The following is a 17,546-nucleotide window of genomic DNA, read 5'->3' as shown; positions in this document are numbered from 1 at the left end:
AACATCACCATCAAGTAATTGGATTCTGCCATTATGTCTAGTGGACCACCTGGTATCAACTGAATATGGATGACGTAAAGAGGTCTTTATTGCTGTTCAACTTAATTAGCATACAGCAGCGATAACAGTAAGGTCAATCAGTTTAGCAACTAAAAATGTATGACCTTTGAAAACTGGCGAACTTCAAAAACCATATGTTTGCGTAAAGAAAAACCACCCTAATTTGTTTTATTTATTTGTGAAAAATTTTGAATTTTAAAAATAAATTACCATTTACATTTCTTTTACATTCTTTTATTAAAGTTTATAATTTTTGCAATAATGTAATCAGTTTGAACAAAAAAAAAACAACCACTAAAATAATTTAGTGAGCAGGTTATTATCTAGATCCTACGTAAGAAACCCAATCACAACGTGCGTTTCAAAAAACGGTCTTCACCAGAATCATGTCCAGTACTGAGCAGCACTTTACACTATATAACAGCAGGTAAAAGAAAACCTGCACAAAATATTGCCGTTAGCTAAAATGTTATATAAGAAGCAGCGAGTGTCAATGTCACTTAACTTAACCACCAGGTTATTTAGATGTAATTTTTGTAGAAATATGTCTATGTCCCTTAACATGTTATGTTACATGATACTCTTGCAGAAATATATCAATGTCCCTCAACCAAATTATAATATTTTTTTTAAAAAGGTTACTGTACAGTAATATTTACAGTGTTTACTCAAACTAGAAAATAGGGAAGAAAATATATGTATATTTTATCTGCACAATCACTAACAGTAATAAACTTCGGTTTAAAAAAAAAGGTTAATTTTATAGTTAGAGACCTCTCCGTTGTTTGATGACGGAGCAGATTATCTTTCCATGACGTGTGTAAAGAGATAACGCCCACATTTAGTGTTCCACCTCTCCATTCTGATGGTATGTATATGTTGTGTTCCATCTCTCTACTATGATGGTATATGTATGTAGTTTTCCATCTCTCTAGTCTGATGGTATGTGTATGTGTATGTAGTGTTCCTTATGTCCCAACTACTGTCACATTATGTAGTGATCTCATGCTTGTTACATTAGCTCTGTAGAGCGCTTGTAATCACCACCTGAATTGTTCAGGTGAGTAGGCTACATCTTTGAAGGCTCATTAAGTTAGCATTGGTGAGTGCCCTGAATTAGCATTGGTGAGTGCCCAGAAGAGCTGACCTCGGCATACAATTAAACCTGGGCACGGGCATAAAACTTTGAAGCTGCACATGATGAGAATCGCAATTCACAACGAATACCTTGAAGGTAAGACGTAATTTTTTTGTGTATTATAATGCCACCGTACATTTGTGTATCCCAAAATGTTTTTTAGATAGCTTTAAATACTTTTGTATTTGCTATTATTATAGTGATACCTTACGAATAATTGTGTATCATTCTTGTCAGGCTAGCACATAGCTCTCACTGTATTTGTGTTTTTCCCATCAGCTGTGTTACAGATTGACCTACTGACCTGCATCATGTCGCCACTCTGGGTTCTTGTACTGCTGCCAGCCTTGACCTTGGGAGATACGGTCAGTGACGTGGTGACCTTGCACGCCAAGCTGGACGTCAACAGAGACGGTGACCTGTCCAAGGAGGAACTCCTGTCGGCTGTGAGGGTAAGGCGGGATCCTGGTCTTTGGTGTGGGTTGTGTGGGTTGTGTGGGTTGTGTGGGTTGTGTGGTTGGTGTGGTTGGTGTGGGTTGTGTGGGTTGTGTGGGTTGTGTGGTTTGTGTGGGATGTGTGGGTTGTGTGAAGTGTGTGGGTTGTATGGGTTGTGTGGGTTGTGTGGGTTGTGTGGGTTGTGTGGTTGGTGTGGTTGGTGTGGGTTGTGTGGGTTGTGTGGGTTGTGTGGGTTGTGTGGGTTGTGTGGGTTGTGTGGGTTGTTAGGGTTGTGTGGGTTGTGTGGGTTGTGTGGGTTGTGTGGGTTGTGTGGGTTGTTAGGGTTGTGTGGGTTGTGTGGGTTGTGTGGGTTGTGTGGGTTGTGTGGGTTGTGTGGGTTGTGTGGGTTGTGTGGGTTGTGTGGGTTGTGTGGGTTGTGTGGGTTGTGTGGGTTGTGTGGGTTGTGTGGGTTGTGTGGGTTGTGTGGGTTGTTAGGGTTGTGTGGGTTGTGATGGGCTGTGTGGTTAAGTGGGTTGGTGGGTTGTGTGGGTTGTGTGGTTGGTGTGGTTTGTGTGGGTTGTGTGGGTTGTGTGGGTTGTGTGGGTTGTGTGGGTTGTGCGGTTTGTGTGGTTTGTGTGGGTTGTGTAGGTTGTGTAGGTTGTGTGGGTTGTGTGGGTTGTTAGGGTTGTATGGGTTGTATGGTTTTTGTGGGTTGTGTGGTTGGTGTGGTTGGTGTGGCAGGCAGCTACTGATGTAGTGCTGTCAGTGAGGTAAAATTGTATTATGTGACATGTAGTTGAGGGTCTCTGTCAGTTTGATTTATGTGACAGGTCTATGTCAGTTTATATTATATAACATGTAGTTAAGGGTCTATGTCAATATGTATTATATAACAGGTTGTTGAGGGTCTAAGTCAGTTTATATTACGTAATATGTAGTTGAGGGTATATGCCAGTTTATATTATGTAACATGTAGTTAAGGGTCTATATCAATATGTATTATATAACAGGTTGTTGAGGGTCTAAGTCAGTTTATATTATGTAACAGGAAGTTGAGGGTCTCTTTCAGTTTGTATTAAGTAACATGTAACTGCTGGTTTTCGATTGTCTATGAAGTAAGTATGAGCCCAGTTGCGACGAGCAGACGCTGTTAAGTCTTGATGTCATACGATCTGTCTCTGACTCACTACATTAAGTCAGACCCAAATTGAAACAAAACACTTTGTGTCTAGTACATTGCTTCCATATTTAAAGGGATGATGATGATCTGTATAAGATTTAATCCTGTCAGGTCTATGATTACAACAAGGACAACGCTATGTCCATGCAAGAGCTGTTTGACTTTTTGAACGCGAACGTCATCAACTTGACCAAGGAGGCGATGACCTGGGGCAAGTACATCGACGTCAACAAGGATGGGATCGTCACCATGGTGGAGTTTGACGCGGCCTTTCAGGCTATAGACGGCAACTGGAATGGGAAGCTGGATAAGATGGAGTTTCTGGGGTAAGCTTGGGGTTGTACTGACGGGAGGGGGTGGGGGTTGGGGGTGGGGGTGGTGGGGGTGAAATAACATACTGGAGTTTCTGGGGTAAGCTCGTCCTTGTACTGACGGGAGGGGGGGGGGGGTTGGGGGTGTGGGTGGTGGGGGTGAAATAACATGCTGGAGTTTCTGGGGTAAGCTCGTCCTTGTACTGACGGGAGGGGGTGGGGGTTGGGGGTGGGGGTGGTGGGGGTGAAATAACATGCTGGAGTTTCTGGTGTAAGCTCGTGCTTCTACTGACGGATGGGAGTGGGGTTGGTGGAGGGAGATAACCTGCTGGATTTTCAGGTGGGGAAGGGTCTCTGGGGTAAGGCTGTGGTGTGAAGGGGGTAGTGAAACATGATGGGGTAAGAGGATGGTATTCCTTGCGTTACTAGGTGGTTTTACACTAATCACAAACTCAATTACTAACCCTAATTCTAGCCCTAATCTCTAGTCTATATTATAGAATTTTTAGAGTTTTATATTTGATATTTACTTATATATATATATATATATATATATATATATATATATATATATATATATATATAATTGGTGCTTTTTCGCTCAATCAGTATTGTCGTAAAAAATATTGGTTGATAGGGTGTTATTTGATAGATGTCATATTTGAGTCTTCGAATAAAACTGTTTCGTTTTCAGGTAGAGTTTATCGTAATCTTTGTACGGATAAAAAAATACACGCTGGATAACTAAAATGTTTTATTTCGATTCCCAGATACGTCCTGAAAATGATACCAGTGCTCATGTTTGGCTAGTGAGTACGTTGTTCAGGCTGATGTAGTTGAGAAATAAAAAGTTACTTGACAAAATGTAGTTTGTTTTATTTTTCTAACATATCAGTAACAATATAATCGTATTAAAACTGTTTAAATTGTCATTTTCAACGCAGATACACGCGATTGTAGAATCGTTTTAATTCACCTAAAAGGTAAAAGTTAAAAAAAAACAACAGAAATCATGAAACGTCGTTTACTGCAATTTATTTTATTTAATTTTTTATATAAATACTAGCAGTAAATCCAACACCAAAAAACTGTTTTGTTAGTATGTCAGTTGTCTAGGATACTTGACAATCTCATCGAAACAACAGAGAATGACAACAATAGCTACTGTTTTGACCAGATTGACTTGACTTAGTCCTCTTTGCTCCTTATGGAACATAAGGCCTCCAGTTTTAACCAGATTAAGTGCCCTTTATTCTCTGGTGTCGTTAACACTTTTTGATAACGTATAGAGGTGGTTTAAACTATGTACAGACACAAAGATTCAGACAACGATCTGCACTATGCCACATAAAGCACTCTCTTACCATATATATATATATGTATATATATATATATATATATATATATATATATATATATATATATATATATATATATATATATATATATATATATATATATATATATGTGTGTGTGTGTGTGACCGGAAGTGCCAGACACACAGCATTGGACGAATAAACCTGCCAGTCTGGAAACAAAATGGGGATTGTGGAGATGGCAATTCCAGTTGCCCAGATAAGCGTTGCGATCGTAGTTAAAATGTTAGTAGGATGAAACTCGAGTCAATGGTAAAAAAAAAAAAAGCTAAATTTTTTTTTGTTAAAACATTTAGTTTTTGATCTTTTGAATTTAATGTTGCTGGGATTATTTGAGTTGATGTTTGTTGGTTTTGCTTGATCAGAGCAATGCACTATGTGCAGAACTGTAAAATACGTATTTCATCATCATCATGGGGCAGAGACGAAGGTGAGATCATCTGCCTCATTGAGACCTCGGCTTAAGAAGGGATAATGTGGTCAACATTATGCTCATCCGCCTTTGTTTACCTCACGTGAGTTAAGTACCCATCAAGACGTGTACCCGGTTTCGAACTCGAGACTTTCAGGCGGGAGTTCGGATCTAAAAATGGGGAATCATTTTGGATTAAAGGACTATAACGGGTGGGGTGGGCATATGGAATATTGGTTTGTGTTGTGCAACCGACAGACTGTTTCCAAACTGAAAAGTGGTTCGTCTTGTCTACATAAAAAGAAAGGTTATAGAGTGCGTTTCTGCTTTGATAGCATTATCTAGCATCAGGTAATTCTAGCGGGCTTTATCTAATCTATAGCCCCTGCTATCACATTTCATTACATTACGGTTGGTCGGTCGGTCGGTCGGTCGGTCGGTCGGTCGTCGGTCGGTCGGTCGGTCGGTCGGTCGGTCGGTCGGTCGGTCGGTCGTCGGTCGGTCGGTCGGTCGGTCGGTCGGTCGGTCGGTCGATCGATCGGTCGGTCGGTTGTTCGGTCGGTCGGTCGGTCGGTCGGTCGGTCGGTCGGTCGGTCGGTCGGTCGGTCGGTCGGTCGGTCGGTCGGTCGGTCGGTCGGTCGGTCGGTCGGTCGGTCGGTCTGTGGGTCGGTCTGTGGGTCGGTCGGTCGGTCGGTTGGTCGGTTGGTCGGTTGCCATCTGAGCCAGTTAGAAAAAAGATTGTAATACAGGCCTGCAATTTAAAAAAAACAAAACAAAAGAAACTCTCTATTTACTTAAAAATATAGTCGTTTATGAAATCTCTGAAACAATTCAGAGAACATTACTTGAACTAACTGAAGCTGGAGTGAGCTCCCCTACAACTGCAATGAATATACACATTGCAGCTGGATCAGATACAGTGTCTCTTCCAGACTTTTTTCTTCGGGGGGGGGGGGGGACACTTGAAATTTTCGGGGGGGGGGGGGGGGTTAAGACTTTCTTCGGGGGGGGGGGGAGGGGGGGGAGCGGACACAGTTAAAAGTATATATTTTCTATATAAATTATATAAATTTCATTTCGTTTTGGGGGTGGGGAGGGGACTTTAACCCCCCCCCCCCAGAGATGCCTGGAAGAAACTCTGATCAGATAAGAATGCAGTGGGAATATTAGGGTCATGCAGCCAGTACAACTGCATTGAGGTTATTATGTAGGTCGCACGGGAACACAAATGATTTAACGTACGCCAAGATACATTCGGAATAAATTCAGACGTCACTACACTTGCTGGCAAGGGATGGTGCCATTTGCAATCAGTGTCTGTATTTTACCGAACTGTCTGATTGTCTATATTTTCAAAATTTCCCACCCTCCTACCCCCTGTCACCCTGCCCTTTCAAACAAAATGTAAGATTATATCTATTTATAGCAGAAAACGTGCGAATCCATCGCGCGTATCTGCTATGTCAGAAGACAAGAAAATTCAAACTGATGCAACATTTTATGGTGGTTTTAGAAAAGCGTTACAAATCGTGTGTTTTTAGACGTTTTGACCTTATTGCTAAAACTGAGTAAACGACACCGACGCTATATTATTTGATATTAGGCGCTGGGGCGCGTGGTTGTTGGGGCGCGTGTTTTGTGGGGCGCGGGTTTGGTGGGGCGTGTTTGGTTGGGCGCCAAGCTGTTGTGGCGCGTGTTTGGTGTGACGCTAGTTTGGCGGGGCGCGAGGTTGTTGTGACGCTAGTTTGGCGGGGCGCGAGGTTGTTGTGACGCTAGTTTGGCGGGGCGCGAGGTTGTTGTGACGCTAGTTTGTTGGGGCGCGAGGTTGTTGTGACGCTAGTTTGGTGGGGCGCGTGTTCGGGCGCGAGGTTGTTGTGACGCTAGTTTGGTGGGGCGCGTGTTGGTCGGGCGCGAGGTTGTTGTGACGCTAGTTTAGCGGGGCGCGAGGTTGTTGTGACGCTAGTTTGGCGGGGCGCGAGGTTGTTGTGACGCTAGTTTGGCGGGGCGCGAGGTTGTTGTGACGCTAGTTTGGCGGGGCGCGAGGTTGTTGTGACGCTAGTTTGTTGGGGCGCGAGGTTGTTGTGACGCTAGTTTGTTGGGGCGCGAGGTTGTTGTGACGCTAGTTTGGTGGGGCGCGTGTTCGGGCGCGAGGTTGTTGTGACGCTAGTTTGGTGGGGCGCGTGTTGGTCGGGCGCGAGGTTGTTGTGACGCTAGTTTAGCGGGGCGCGAGGTTGTTGTGACGCTAGTTTGGCGGGGCGCGAGGCTGTTGTGACGCTAGTTTGGTGGGGCGCGTGTTGTTCGGGCGCGAGGTTGTTGTGACGCTAGTTTGGCGGGGCGCGAGGTTGTTGTGACGCTAGTTTGGCGGGGCGCGAGGTTGTTGTGAAGTTAGTTTGTTGGGGCGCGAGGTTGTTGTGACGCTAGTTTGGTGGGGCGCGTGTTGTTCGGGCGCGAGGTTGTTGTGACGCTAGTTTGGTGGGGCGCGTGTTGGTCGGGCGCGAGGTTGTTGTGACGCTAGTTTGGCGGGGCGCGAGGTTGTTGTGACGCTAGTTTGGCGGGGCGCGAGGTTGTTGTGACGCTAGTTTGGCGGGGCGCGAGGTTGTTGTGACGCTAGTTTGGCGGGGCGCGAGGTTGTTGTGACGCTAGTATGGCGGGGCGCGAGGTTGTTGTGACGCTAGTTTGGCGGGGCGCGAGGCTGTTGTGACGCTAGTTTGGTGGGGCGCGTGTTGTTCGGGCGCGAGGTTGTTGTGACGCTAGTTTGGCGGGGCGCGAGGTAGTTGTGACGCTAGTTTGGTGGGGCGCGTGTTGGTCGGGCGCGAGGTTGTTGTGACGCTAGTTTGTCCAGCCTTTCGCCAGACTTGTGCTGTATTAAAACCTTCAGCTGACTAAGGCGCTCTATACAATGATTGTAGGTGCTGTATTAGAGCATCCCCGTATGAGGACCCCCGTATGAGGAAGCAGTTTGCTGAGCCTTTATTCAAACAGTAGCCTACAGATCGCATCATTTCAAACTTGACAGCGGAACAAGACCCGATGACATAAATTTGAATTCATTCTATACCTAATCTCGCTTACATATAAATTTATCTTTGTGTAATTGTCAGGGTGTAACATCATATGATTGTTTTGGGTCCACTTAATGCCCCACAATAGGGGGGGGGGATGTGGGTATAATAGTAATATACAGGAAGCAATTCATCTGAGGGTAACCGCGTTTTGAGGAAATTACCGGAGGTAATTGACGAGGTTAGGTTATATCATGCTCCTATTTACCCGTGATTCAGTAATTGTTGTGATAGTACTTACAATGATTCGGGTTATTGAAATACAAAAGTTTGTGACCGACGGACAGACAGGCAGAGAGAGAGAGAGACAGAGAGACAGAGAGACAGAGAGACAGACAGACAGAAAGACAGAAAGACAGACAGACAGACAGACAGACAGACAGACAGACAGACAGACAGACAGACAGACAGACAGACAGACAGACAGACAAACAGACAGACAGACAGACAGACAGACAGACAGACAGACAGACAGACAGACAGACAGACAGACAGACAGACAGACAGACAGACAGACAGACAGACAGACAGACAGACAGACAGACAGACAGACAGACAGACAGACAGACAGACAGACAGACAGACAGACAGACAGACAGACAGACAGACAGACAGACAGACAGACAGACAGACAGACAGACAGACAGACAGACAGACAGACAGACAGACAGACAGACAGACAGACAGACAGACAGACAGACAGACAGACAGACAGACAGACAGACAGACAGACAGACAGACAGACAGACAGACAGACAGACAGACAGACAGACAGACAGACAGACAGACAGACAGACAGACAGACAGACAGACAGACAGACAGACAGACAGACAGACAGACAGACAGACAGACAGACAGACAGACAGACAGACAGACAGACAGACAGACAGACAGACAGACAGACAGACAGACAGACAGACAGACAGACAGACAGACAGACAGACAGACAGACAGACAGACAGACAGACAGACAGACAGACAGACAGACAGACAGACAGACAGACAGACAGACAGACAGACAGACAGACAGACAGACAGACAGACAGACAGACAGACAGACAGACAGACAGACAGACAACATTAGGCTTACCATCAAGGCCAACAGCACTCCATATGTGGGGCGGGGAGAATGGAGGTTTTATAGCTGCCAGACGTCAAAAAAAGCAGGCGCTGATGCCAAGATGTTGTGCTTTTCTTCAGACATAGATGCGGGGTAAACCCGTCCGCTCGTTCTGTGTTTTACGTTTCTTTAACGGATAATACAAGGTAGGCCTACAACTTGCTTCTCATAACTCGTTTTTTTATCGCTTTGGTGATTTTATTTTGTAGACGAGTAGGCTGGTTTATCAACTTAGCTAGATACTTTTTCAAATAAGTTGTATTCATTTCGATAATTCATTCCATCAAATGCTTATTAATTTAATAATAAGCATTTATAATAAATATTTTAATGCATAATAATTTGTATCACAATCATTTTATTATACATTTCGCATTAAGTTTCTTTTAGAAATGATTAAGTAATTCTCTCCAAAAACAAAAAAGTTTTTATTTTATTTTTTTCCTTTACAAAACTTTATTTTTGTTACAAACAAATGCCAATGATTCCCCGTGAATCACCAGCAATGTATTCCAAGTTATGTTTTAATCGGTGGTTAATTGTGCTAATTAGTTAATTATGTAACAAATAATATATGTTTTGCTTGATTTGATTTATTGATGTTCTTCCGCTGACGTTATTCATCAAAGAATACATAAAAATAAAGTTTGGTTTTTAGTATAATTTATCATTAGCTATTAACGAGTTGTCATTTCAAACAAATGTGTATACATTATGTGACAAATATTAGCAAGATATAATTCAGATAATTAAAATGCGTGTAATAAATAGATTTATGCTATTCTTAAATCTAAAATAGGAACGAAACAATGTCGGTACTACTATACAAGTAAACATGGGCATGACATACATACTTTATTTGCTGCTAATCTATCTAAAAATACAGTGTAATATTTATATAAACTTACTTTGCATCAAAATTAACTGTCAGCAATTACCATTCATCATGTAGGGGGTAATAGAGTTCGGTGTAAGTGTAAATTGCAACGCCTCAAAGCTAAAGATGCAACTGGAAATACGACATATTGTGTGTATTGCAATCATGATGGCACAACTGATTGATGCGGGTCGGGAAACAAATGCAGGTAGGTATATAACAATTTAAGTTTAATAGTCTACCTAAGTTAAAATTTTAAATTCATAAGTGAATTGTTATAAAAAGCAAAAACAAATGGTAGGCTCTATGAAATATATAGAAGACAAAAAACTCTTTCCTAAATTAATAAGTATTAAATCAAGGGTGAAGGCAGTTACGTACGTACACAACACAACACAAACAAACACACACACACACACACACACATATATATATATATATATATATATATATATATATATATATATATATATATATATATATATAATATACCGCGTGTGGTAGTGTGTCTGTCAGTCATTCCGTCATCGCTATAGATTTTGGAAGTCTCTCCCTGGGCGCGGACGGCCGGGAAAACAAGTTTTTTTGGCGGCGGTTTAAATGACGCCTTGGGTTTGGGGAGATGTCTTGGCGGACGTTTGTGAGAGCATCGGCTCTCAATTTTTTTTTTAACAGTAATTTAATTTTCGTGAAGTAATACCGACACTGAAGGAATATTCGCCCTTATGCGGGGACTCCCATCCGCGCGCAGCGCAGTAAACTCTGAGGTGCGGTGCGCTGAAGGATTATCTGACCCATTGCGGGGACCCCCCTCCCCCCCTGAGATAGTATATCCAAACCGTCGTGAAGCACGGGTAGAAGCGTTTGTGTTTAGTTTTGTTCTGATCCCATGTTGGAATATGCGCCCCAATGCAGGGACCCACACTCTGATGTAATATCCATATCCACACTGTGGCGAAGCGCGGGTATAGGCCCTACGCGCAGCGCGGTGCGCTGAAGGAATAAAATGATTCACCATGGCGGAGCATGGGTATGCAGCTAGAATATATATATATATATATATATACATATATATATATATATGTATATATATATATATATATATATATATATATATATATATATATATATATATATATATATATTTATTTATATATATATTTATATATATATATATATAAGGTAGAGGTTAGAAAAGAAAGTTTTGAGAAACAAGTATACTTACATTTCACATAACAATCTAAAAAAAGGTATTTTACTACTATTTCTAATAAACGTGAAGCGCTTGTCATATTCTTTTAATATTCTGTATGTATAGAATCTTGCCCTGGCGGTATTGCTCGAATGTTCTCTGACCACTGCTACTACACGTCACAGACGGGAGTCACGTGGTTCCAAGCCCAGCAGTTTTGTACGACCCTCGGGGCTAACCTCGCCACCCTGGTGTCAGATGACGAGGTTAAGTTCCTAAACTCACAGGTAAGCCAAAGTGGTCCAAGTGATACATGAACCTCTTGTTGTTTTTCCTAGTTGATTTCATATCTTTGATTTTTTTTTCATTTGTTTTGTCTAAAAATGTGAAGGTTCAGAGAGGTATGTCTTGGATTGGATTCTACAGATCGTCTAATCAAACATGGAAGTAAGTTAATCCTATCAAACATCTTGAGGAAAGTAAGTTAATCCTTTCAATAATCTTGAGGGAAGTGAGTTAATCATATCAATAATCTTGAGGGAACTAATTTAATCATATCAAACATCTTGAGGAAAGTAAGTTAATCCTTTCAATAATCTTCAGGGAAGTAAGTTAATCCTTTCAATAAACTCGAGTGAAGTAATTTATTCATATCAATAATCTTGAGAGAAGTAAGTTAATCCTATCAATCATCTTAAGGGGAAGTAAGTTAATTCTATCAATCGTCGTGAACTGCTAATAACAGTTCTTATTATAGCTTCAAATATGTGTTACAAACTAAAAAGTGTATTCATGTTGAACCTTGTCTTTAATAGTACATGCATGTTTAATTTGGGTGGTTTATAGTTGTGTATGGATTGATACGGATTTGTAACACATACCATGGTAACTAGTCAGGGGGAATAATTTGTTATTTATTTGGGTTTGCCCCTGTGGGACCGTAACTGTTGATGTATTTTTTAATTGCTTTTTTGTGAGCGATTTTACCCGTGTTTTCATGTCATGTGACCTCTGGGATTCTGGGTAATCGTACCTGTGTCCGTGTCATTCAGACCCAAGGCTGCTGTGGGCACGGACGGTGCCGTTGCCTATGATAAGTTGCTCATGTAGAACTAATGAAGGGCTACACAGCCGTTATTGGCTTGGATGTTCATGACTAACCGTATACGAGTTTGCAATAAAGCCAGTATCTATCAACAAAAGCGTCATTTCGTCGTGTGTTAGCACTCAGGGTCAGCCCTTTTAAACTCTACACCTTACTCTGATATCATCCCTACTACGGCAGTGTTACACTGTACTTAGTGTATGTATACTTTGAGTATGTTAAAGTTGTGTATGAATTCATACATGTTAAAATGTGTTTTAGCTTTGTATTTAAACTTCCAGATGGGTCGACGGTACTGAAAGTAATTTCACTAGATGGGACAAAGATCAGGGCAATGTGGAAAATGAAGAGTGTGCTCTGGCTTCGTACAGCTTCGGTGAAGTATAATTTTTATCTCAGCGTCATTATGAAGTTAAGGGGAAGGGGAAGTCATTCTGACAAAGGGAGAGATACCAAAAACATTCGCATAAAAAAACATTAGAAATACACAATTCAAATATTAAAAGCGGTAATTATAAATTGACATCAAGTTATTTGTTGCTTTATATAAAACAAAAACGTGTTTAAAAATAAGTTTGCTAATACTTTTAAAATAAATTTTGTACTCTATCATAAAAAAGTTATCTAAACCGTAAAAAAAAGTATTTAAAACGTGGTATAAAGTGTCCTAACGTTTCAATGTAGCTTAATGGGCTTAGCTTAGTCCAGTTTTTAAAATACCAGAACTTTCACATATAATACGAAATCTGAAATCCCAGTCTGTGGTAACAATGTTCTGAATCTCTTAGCTTATTCCAGCAAGAAAGGTCTAAAATAGGAAAACTTCAGCCATGTATCTCTAATAAGAACATTTGGGGTCAAATGATCTATAAAATATGATTGCATCATAAATTGACCTTCATTTATATGCTGGTTTATATCTTCTTAATTTACAAATAGTTTTGTAACAAATGTATGTGTGTATTTATTAAAGTTTTTTTTGGCAATTTTTGTTTTCAATTTTCCACTGTCAGGGTGACCCTTGACCCTAGAAAGAAGTTTATTAAATGATCTTTTTCTACTGTTTCGGTGAAGATTATTTTATCATCATTATGTTAAGCCTTCAATTAAATATTATTTTTTTTATAACCCACTAAAACTTATCAGGAGTTAGAAATGAAAATATTAATCTGAATTATAATTTGTTCATGAAAATGTAAAAAAAAAATTAAAACATATTTTCATTTTTTTTGTTCTATACTATTTTACATACAATTGAAAAAAAATAAGAAATAAAACAATGAATTTATTATGTAATTTCAAATGAAATTGTTTTCAACATTTTTTTCAGACAACTGGCACGACTATCCGTGCCAAACTTCGGCATTTCCGTTGTGTAAGAAACATAAAAACCAAACTCGCTGGAAGCTGGTGGAAAGGACTTCAGGTTTGTCCCAACTGTCTGTAATTATGTTTGTCCCAACTTCTGTAATTAAGTTTGGCCCAATTTCTGTAATTATGTTTGTCCCAATTTCTGTAATTAAGTTTGGCCCAATTTCTGTAATTATGTTTGTCCCAACTGTCTATAATTATGTTTGTCCCAATTTCTGTAATTATGTTTGTCCCAATTTCTGTAATTATGTTTGTCCCAATTTCTGTAATTATGTTTGGCCCAATTTCTGTAATTATGTTTGGCCCAATTTCTGTAATTATGTTTGTCCCAATTTCTGTAATTATGTTTGTCCCAATTTCTGTAATTATGTTGGCCCAATTTCTGTAATTATGTTTGTTCCAATTTCTGTAATTATGTTTGTCCCAATTTCTGTAATTATGTTTGGCCCAATTTCTGTAATTATGTTTGGCCCAATTTCTGTAATTATGTTTGGCCCAATATCTGTAATTATGTTTGTCCCAATTTCTGTAATTATGTTTGTCCCAATTTCTGTAATTATGTTTGGCCCAATTTCTGTAATTATGTCTGGCCCAATTTCTGTAATTATGTTTGTCCCAATTTCTGTAATTATGTTTGGCCCAATTTCTGTAATTATGTTTGGCCCACTTTCTGTAATTATGTTTGTTCCAATTTCTGTAATTATGTTTGTTCCAATTTCTGTAATTATGTTTGGCCCAACTGTCTGTAATTATGTTTGGCCCAATTTCTGTAATTATGTTTGGCCCACTTTCTGTAATTATGTTTGTTCCAATTTCTGTAATTATGTTTGTTCCAATTTCTGTAATTATGTTTGGCCCAACTGTCTGTAATTATGTTTGGCCCAAATATCTGTAATTATGCAATCACATATTTTTTTAAATACTGGAAATAAAATAATCCATATTAGGTTTTCAGAAAATATTCAATTTATTATACTAAGAAATTTTGTATCGATACCTTTAAATTGTGTAGCCTGTTTATATGGGCGTGAAAAAATTAACAGACAATACAAACACGGTTAAACGGCAGTTCGCTTGTTAACGAAGTAGAAACATATACAGTTGTAATTATTTGTTGTAACAATATTTTTTTCTTTTGCAAAAAAAAAAAAACAATTTTGGACACAACATGGTAAACATCAGGTCTAGAATCCTCACACAAAAACATCAGACACAATCCCTTTATTTGGGATTTACATGGAAAAAAAATCAAAACAAAGAGTGGAAAAACCACCAATAAATGTTCTTTGTAATGCATGAACCAATAGACTGTCCTATTTTGTTATATATACTCTTTAAATGTTCGTACACGTTGAATACTATATATATATATATATATATATATATATATATATATATATATATATATATATATATATATATATATATATAGGCATATATGTGTGTGTATTTATGTATGGGTATGTGTACCAGTTATTAATTTTTAAACTCATCACAAAAAGGAAGGACAACTTTCAACGTAACCGTCCCATATTCCAACAAATCAAGTATTCAGGATGTGCTGATGCTACCAAATCTAGTCTTGGCAATGTTTGTTTGCTTTATTCTTTTGTAGAGAGTTGGAGATGTGTATCTTCATTGCAGGTATATTATCCTTTTTCGTGTATATTTTCTTGTATCATTAGATTAAATCGTTTTTGTTTTTTACGACTTAATTTGTCCCCCCCCCCCAACACGAATCTCTAAATCCCATCTAAAATTAATAAGCTACACTCCTCCATATGGCAATGAATTTGTTGTTATATTTTCCTTCCAAAAACATCTAAGTACTACAGTAAATAAAGTGTTGTATAATTTTTTATTTGATTAATGGTAAGCTATTAATGAAAAATGTATTTATTTATTTTTCAATGCAGGAGTATACATAATGGATGGTGCTGTCATTTATTTAAGATAAACAACAGTTTGGGAAATGAAACATTTTATTAATAAATCAATGTAAAAAAAAAAATTCATAAAAAACGTTTTAATAACAAGCTTTTATGTGATGATGCACTAAAAAGTAGAAAATAAATTATAGACTACTATCTAAATAACTATAAAGAAAAGCGTGTGTCACTTTAGTATCTATTGGATACCTTTACTAATGTTAAGGAAGACACCCACGCTTTTCTTTATAGTTATTTAGATAGTAGTCTATAATTTATTTTCTACTTTTTAGTGCATCATCACATAAAAGCTTGTTATTAAAACGTTTTTTATGAATTTTTTTTTCAGTACTTTACATGTTTTATTTACAATAGAGTTACATGACTAAAAACCATTGCGCGCCTACTGAACATCACGTTCAGTAGGCGCGCAATGGTTTTTGAACGCAGCCATTACGTGATGGCGCGGCTATTGAAGGTGATGACGCGTGTGGTGTGGTTGGCTAGACATGCCTACTAATTCGGTCCAAATTTTTATTAATTCATAAAAAATTAATTAGGCATCCAATTAAGTCAAATTTAGTTTCAGATTGCATTGTCTTCATGTCTTGACCCACGTGCCAACTGTGAATCGTATCGGTCAAGTAGAACTGTCCGAATTTTCACTCCTGCGTTTCCGTCAAGACAGACAGAGGAAGTGAGTTAAATAAAAGCTTGTAAAAAAGGCGTATATCTTGCTGTTTTCAAAGCCTGTTATTGAAATGCTTAGATCTACATACCCCGGACATTTCGTTATACTGTATTGTTGAATTGTATATTTATCTCAAAATGTTGAGAAAAGCGTTTAGTGTCAAAATGGCCTGAGACAGAATGTGAATATTATAACTAATCGAAGGTTGATTTGAATAAGGTTATTCATTCATAATTAAATATCATGTATTTTTTAAACTTTCTTAATTGAACATGAATTAGCTTGTTATTGTCTACACACATACAATATGTATCACACATTATATTAAAAAAAAAATTTTTCTAAAACTGTGTTGTGAATTTTTGTATGCTTGATGGTATTGTATGTGTTGTGATTATGATGTTACTGTAGTTATATTGGTTGTGACAGGTAGTTAATTAAAAATATAAGTTTTTGGGTTGTTTGGCAGTTAGGTGAGAGGGTTGTAGTCGGGGTAGTTAGGTTGTTTGAAATGAGAATATAGTGGAGAGTTCGTTAGCTGAGAGCGGAATTCACAGCCGTTCTATCTAACGAATGCTGCAAGTGTTGTTAGAAAAATAAAGGATGACATTAAACATTCATTTTTTTTTTGTAAAAAAAGACATACATATCGAATTTACATATATACTGATTCAGAAATAGATTTATATAAGTTATAGAGGTTTCCACATTACATACAAACCTCTAACGATGGAGCCGGGAACAAATACAGTTGGGAAACATCGTGATGTTGTTAAATATTTTAGATTTTCTACTATTTAATGACACTACCATTTTATTTATATAATACTCTTTAATAAAAACTAGACAACTAGATGTTATTGTGACTAGATGTCATTGTGACAACTACATGTTATTGTGACTAGATGTTATTGTGACTAGATGTTATTGTGACAACTAGATGTTATTGTGACAGCTAGATGTTATTGTGACAACTACATGTTATTGTGACTAGATGTTATTGTGACTAGATGTTATTGTGACAACTAGATGTTATTGTGACAGCTAGATGTTATTGTGACAGCTAGATGTTATTGTGACAAATAGATGTTATTGTGACAAATAGATGTTATTGTGACTAGATGTTATTGTGACAACTAGATGTTATTGTGACTAGATGTCATTGTGACAACTAGATGTTATTGTGACAGCTAGATGTTATTGTGACTAGATGTTATTGTGACAACTAGATGTTATTGTGACAACTAAATGTTATTGTGACTAGATGTTATTGTGACAACTAGATGT

General features: G+C 38.7%; 2 protein-coding genes across 2 annotated transcripts; both read left to right on the top strand.

Moving 5' to 3' along the window:
- The first annotated feature begins 1,194 nt into the window (after nt 1-1,194).
- LOC131936392 (uncharacterized) lies at nt 1,195-3,952 on the top strand. The gene is made up of 4 exons (XM_059293360.1): nt 1,195-1,294; nt 1,478-1,650; nt 2,925-3,139; nt 3,895-3,952. The coding sequence occupies exons 1-4, from the start codon at nt 1,258-1,260 to the stop codon at nt 3,932-3,934; spliced, it is 465 nt and encodes a 154-aa protein (XP_059149343.1). The 5' UTR covers nt 1,195-1,257; the 3' UTR covers nt 3,935-3,952.
- A 5,187-nt stretch (nt 3,953-9,139) lies between these two features.
- On the top strand, nt 9,140-15,654 carry LOC131936276 (CD209 antigen-like protein D). Its single transcript, XM_059293190.1, has 8 exons — nt 9,140-9,241; nt 10,048-10,180; nt 11,291-11,451; nt 11,556-11,611; nt 12,551-12,645; nt 13,600-13,695; nt 15,143-15,284; nt 15,557-15,654. The coding sequence occupies exons 2-7, from the start codon at nt 10,099-10,101 to the stop codon at nt 15,253-15,255; spliced, it is 603 nt and encodes a 200-aa protein (XP_059149173.1). The 5' UTR covers nt 9,140-9,241; nt 10,048-10,098; the 3' UTR covers nt 15,256-15,284; nt 15,557-15,654.
- The last annotated feature ends 1,892 nt before the right edge of the window (nt 15,655-17,546 follow it).

This window comes from Physella acuta, unplaced genomic scaffold, assembly GCF_028476545.2.
Source record: "Physella acuta isolate Inbredline_101_S28 unplaced genomic scaffold, ASM2847654v3 ptg000014l, whole genome shotgun sequence".
In the NCBI taxonomy this organism is placed as follows: Eukaryota; Metazoa; Mollusca; class Gastropoda; family Physidae; genus Physella; species Physella acuta.
This window is presented reverse-complemented; position numbering and strand designations above follow the sequence as displayed.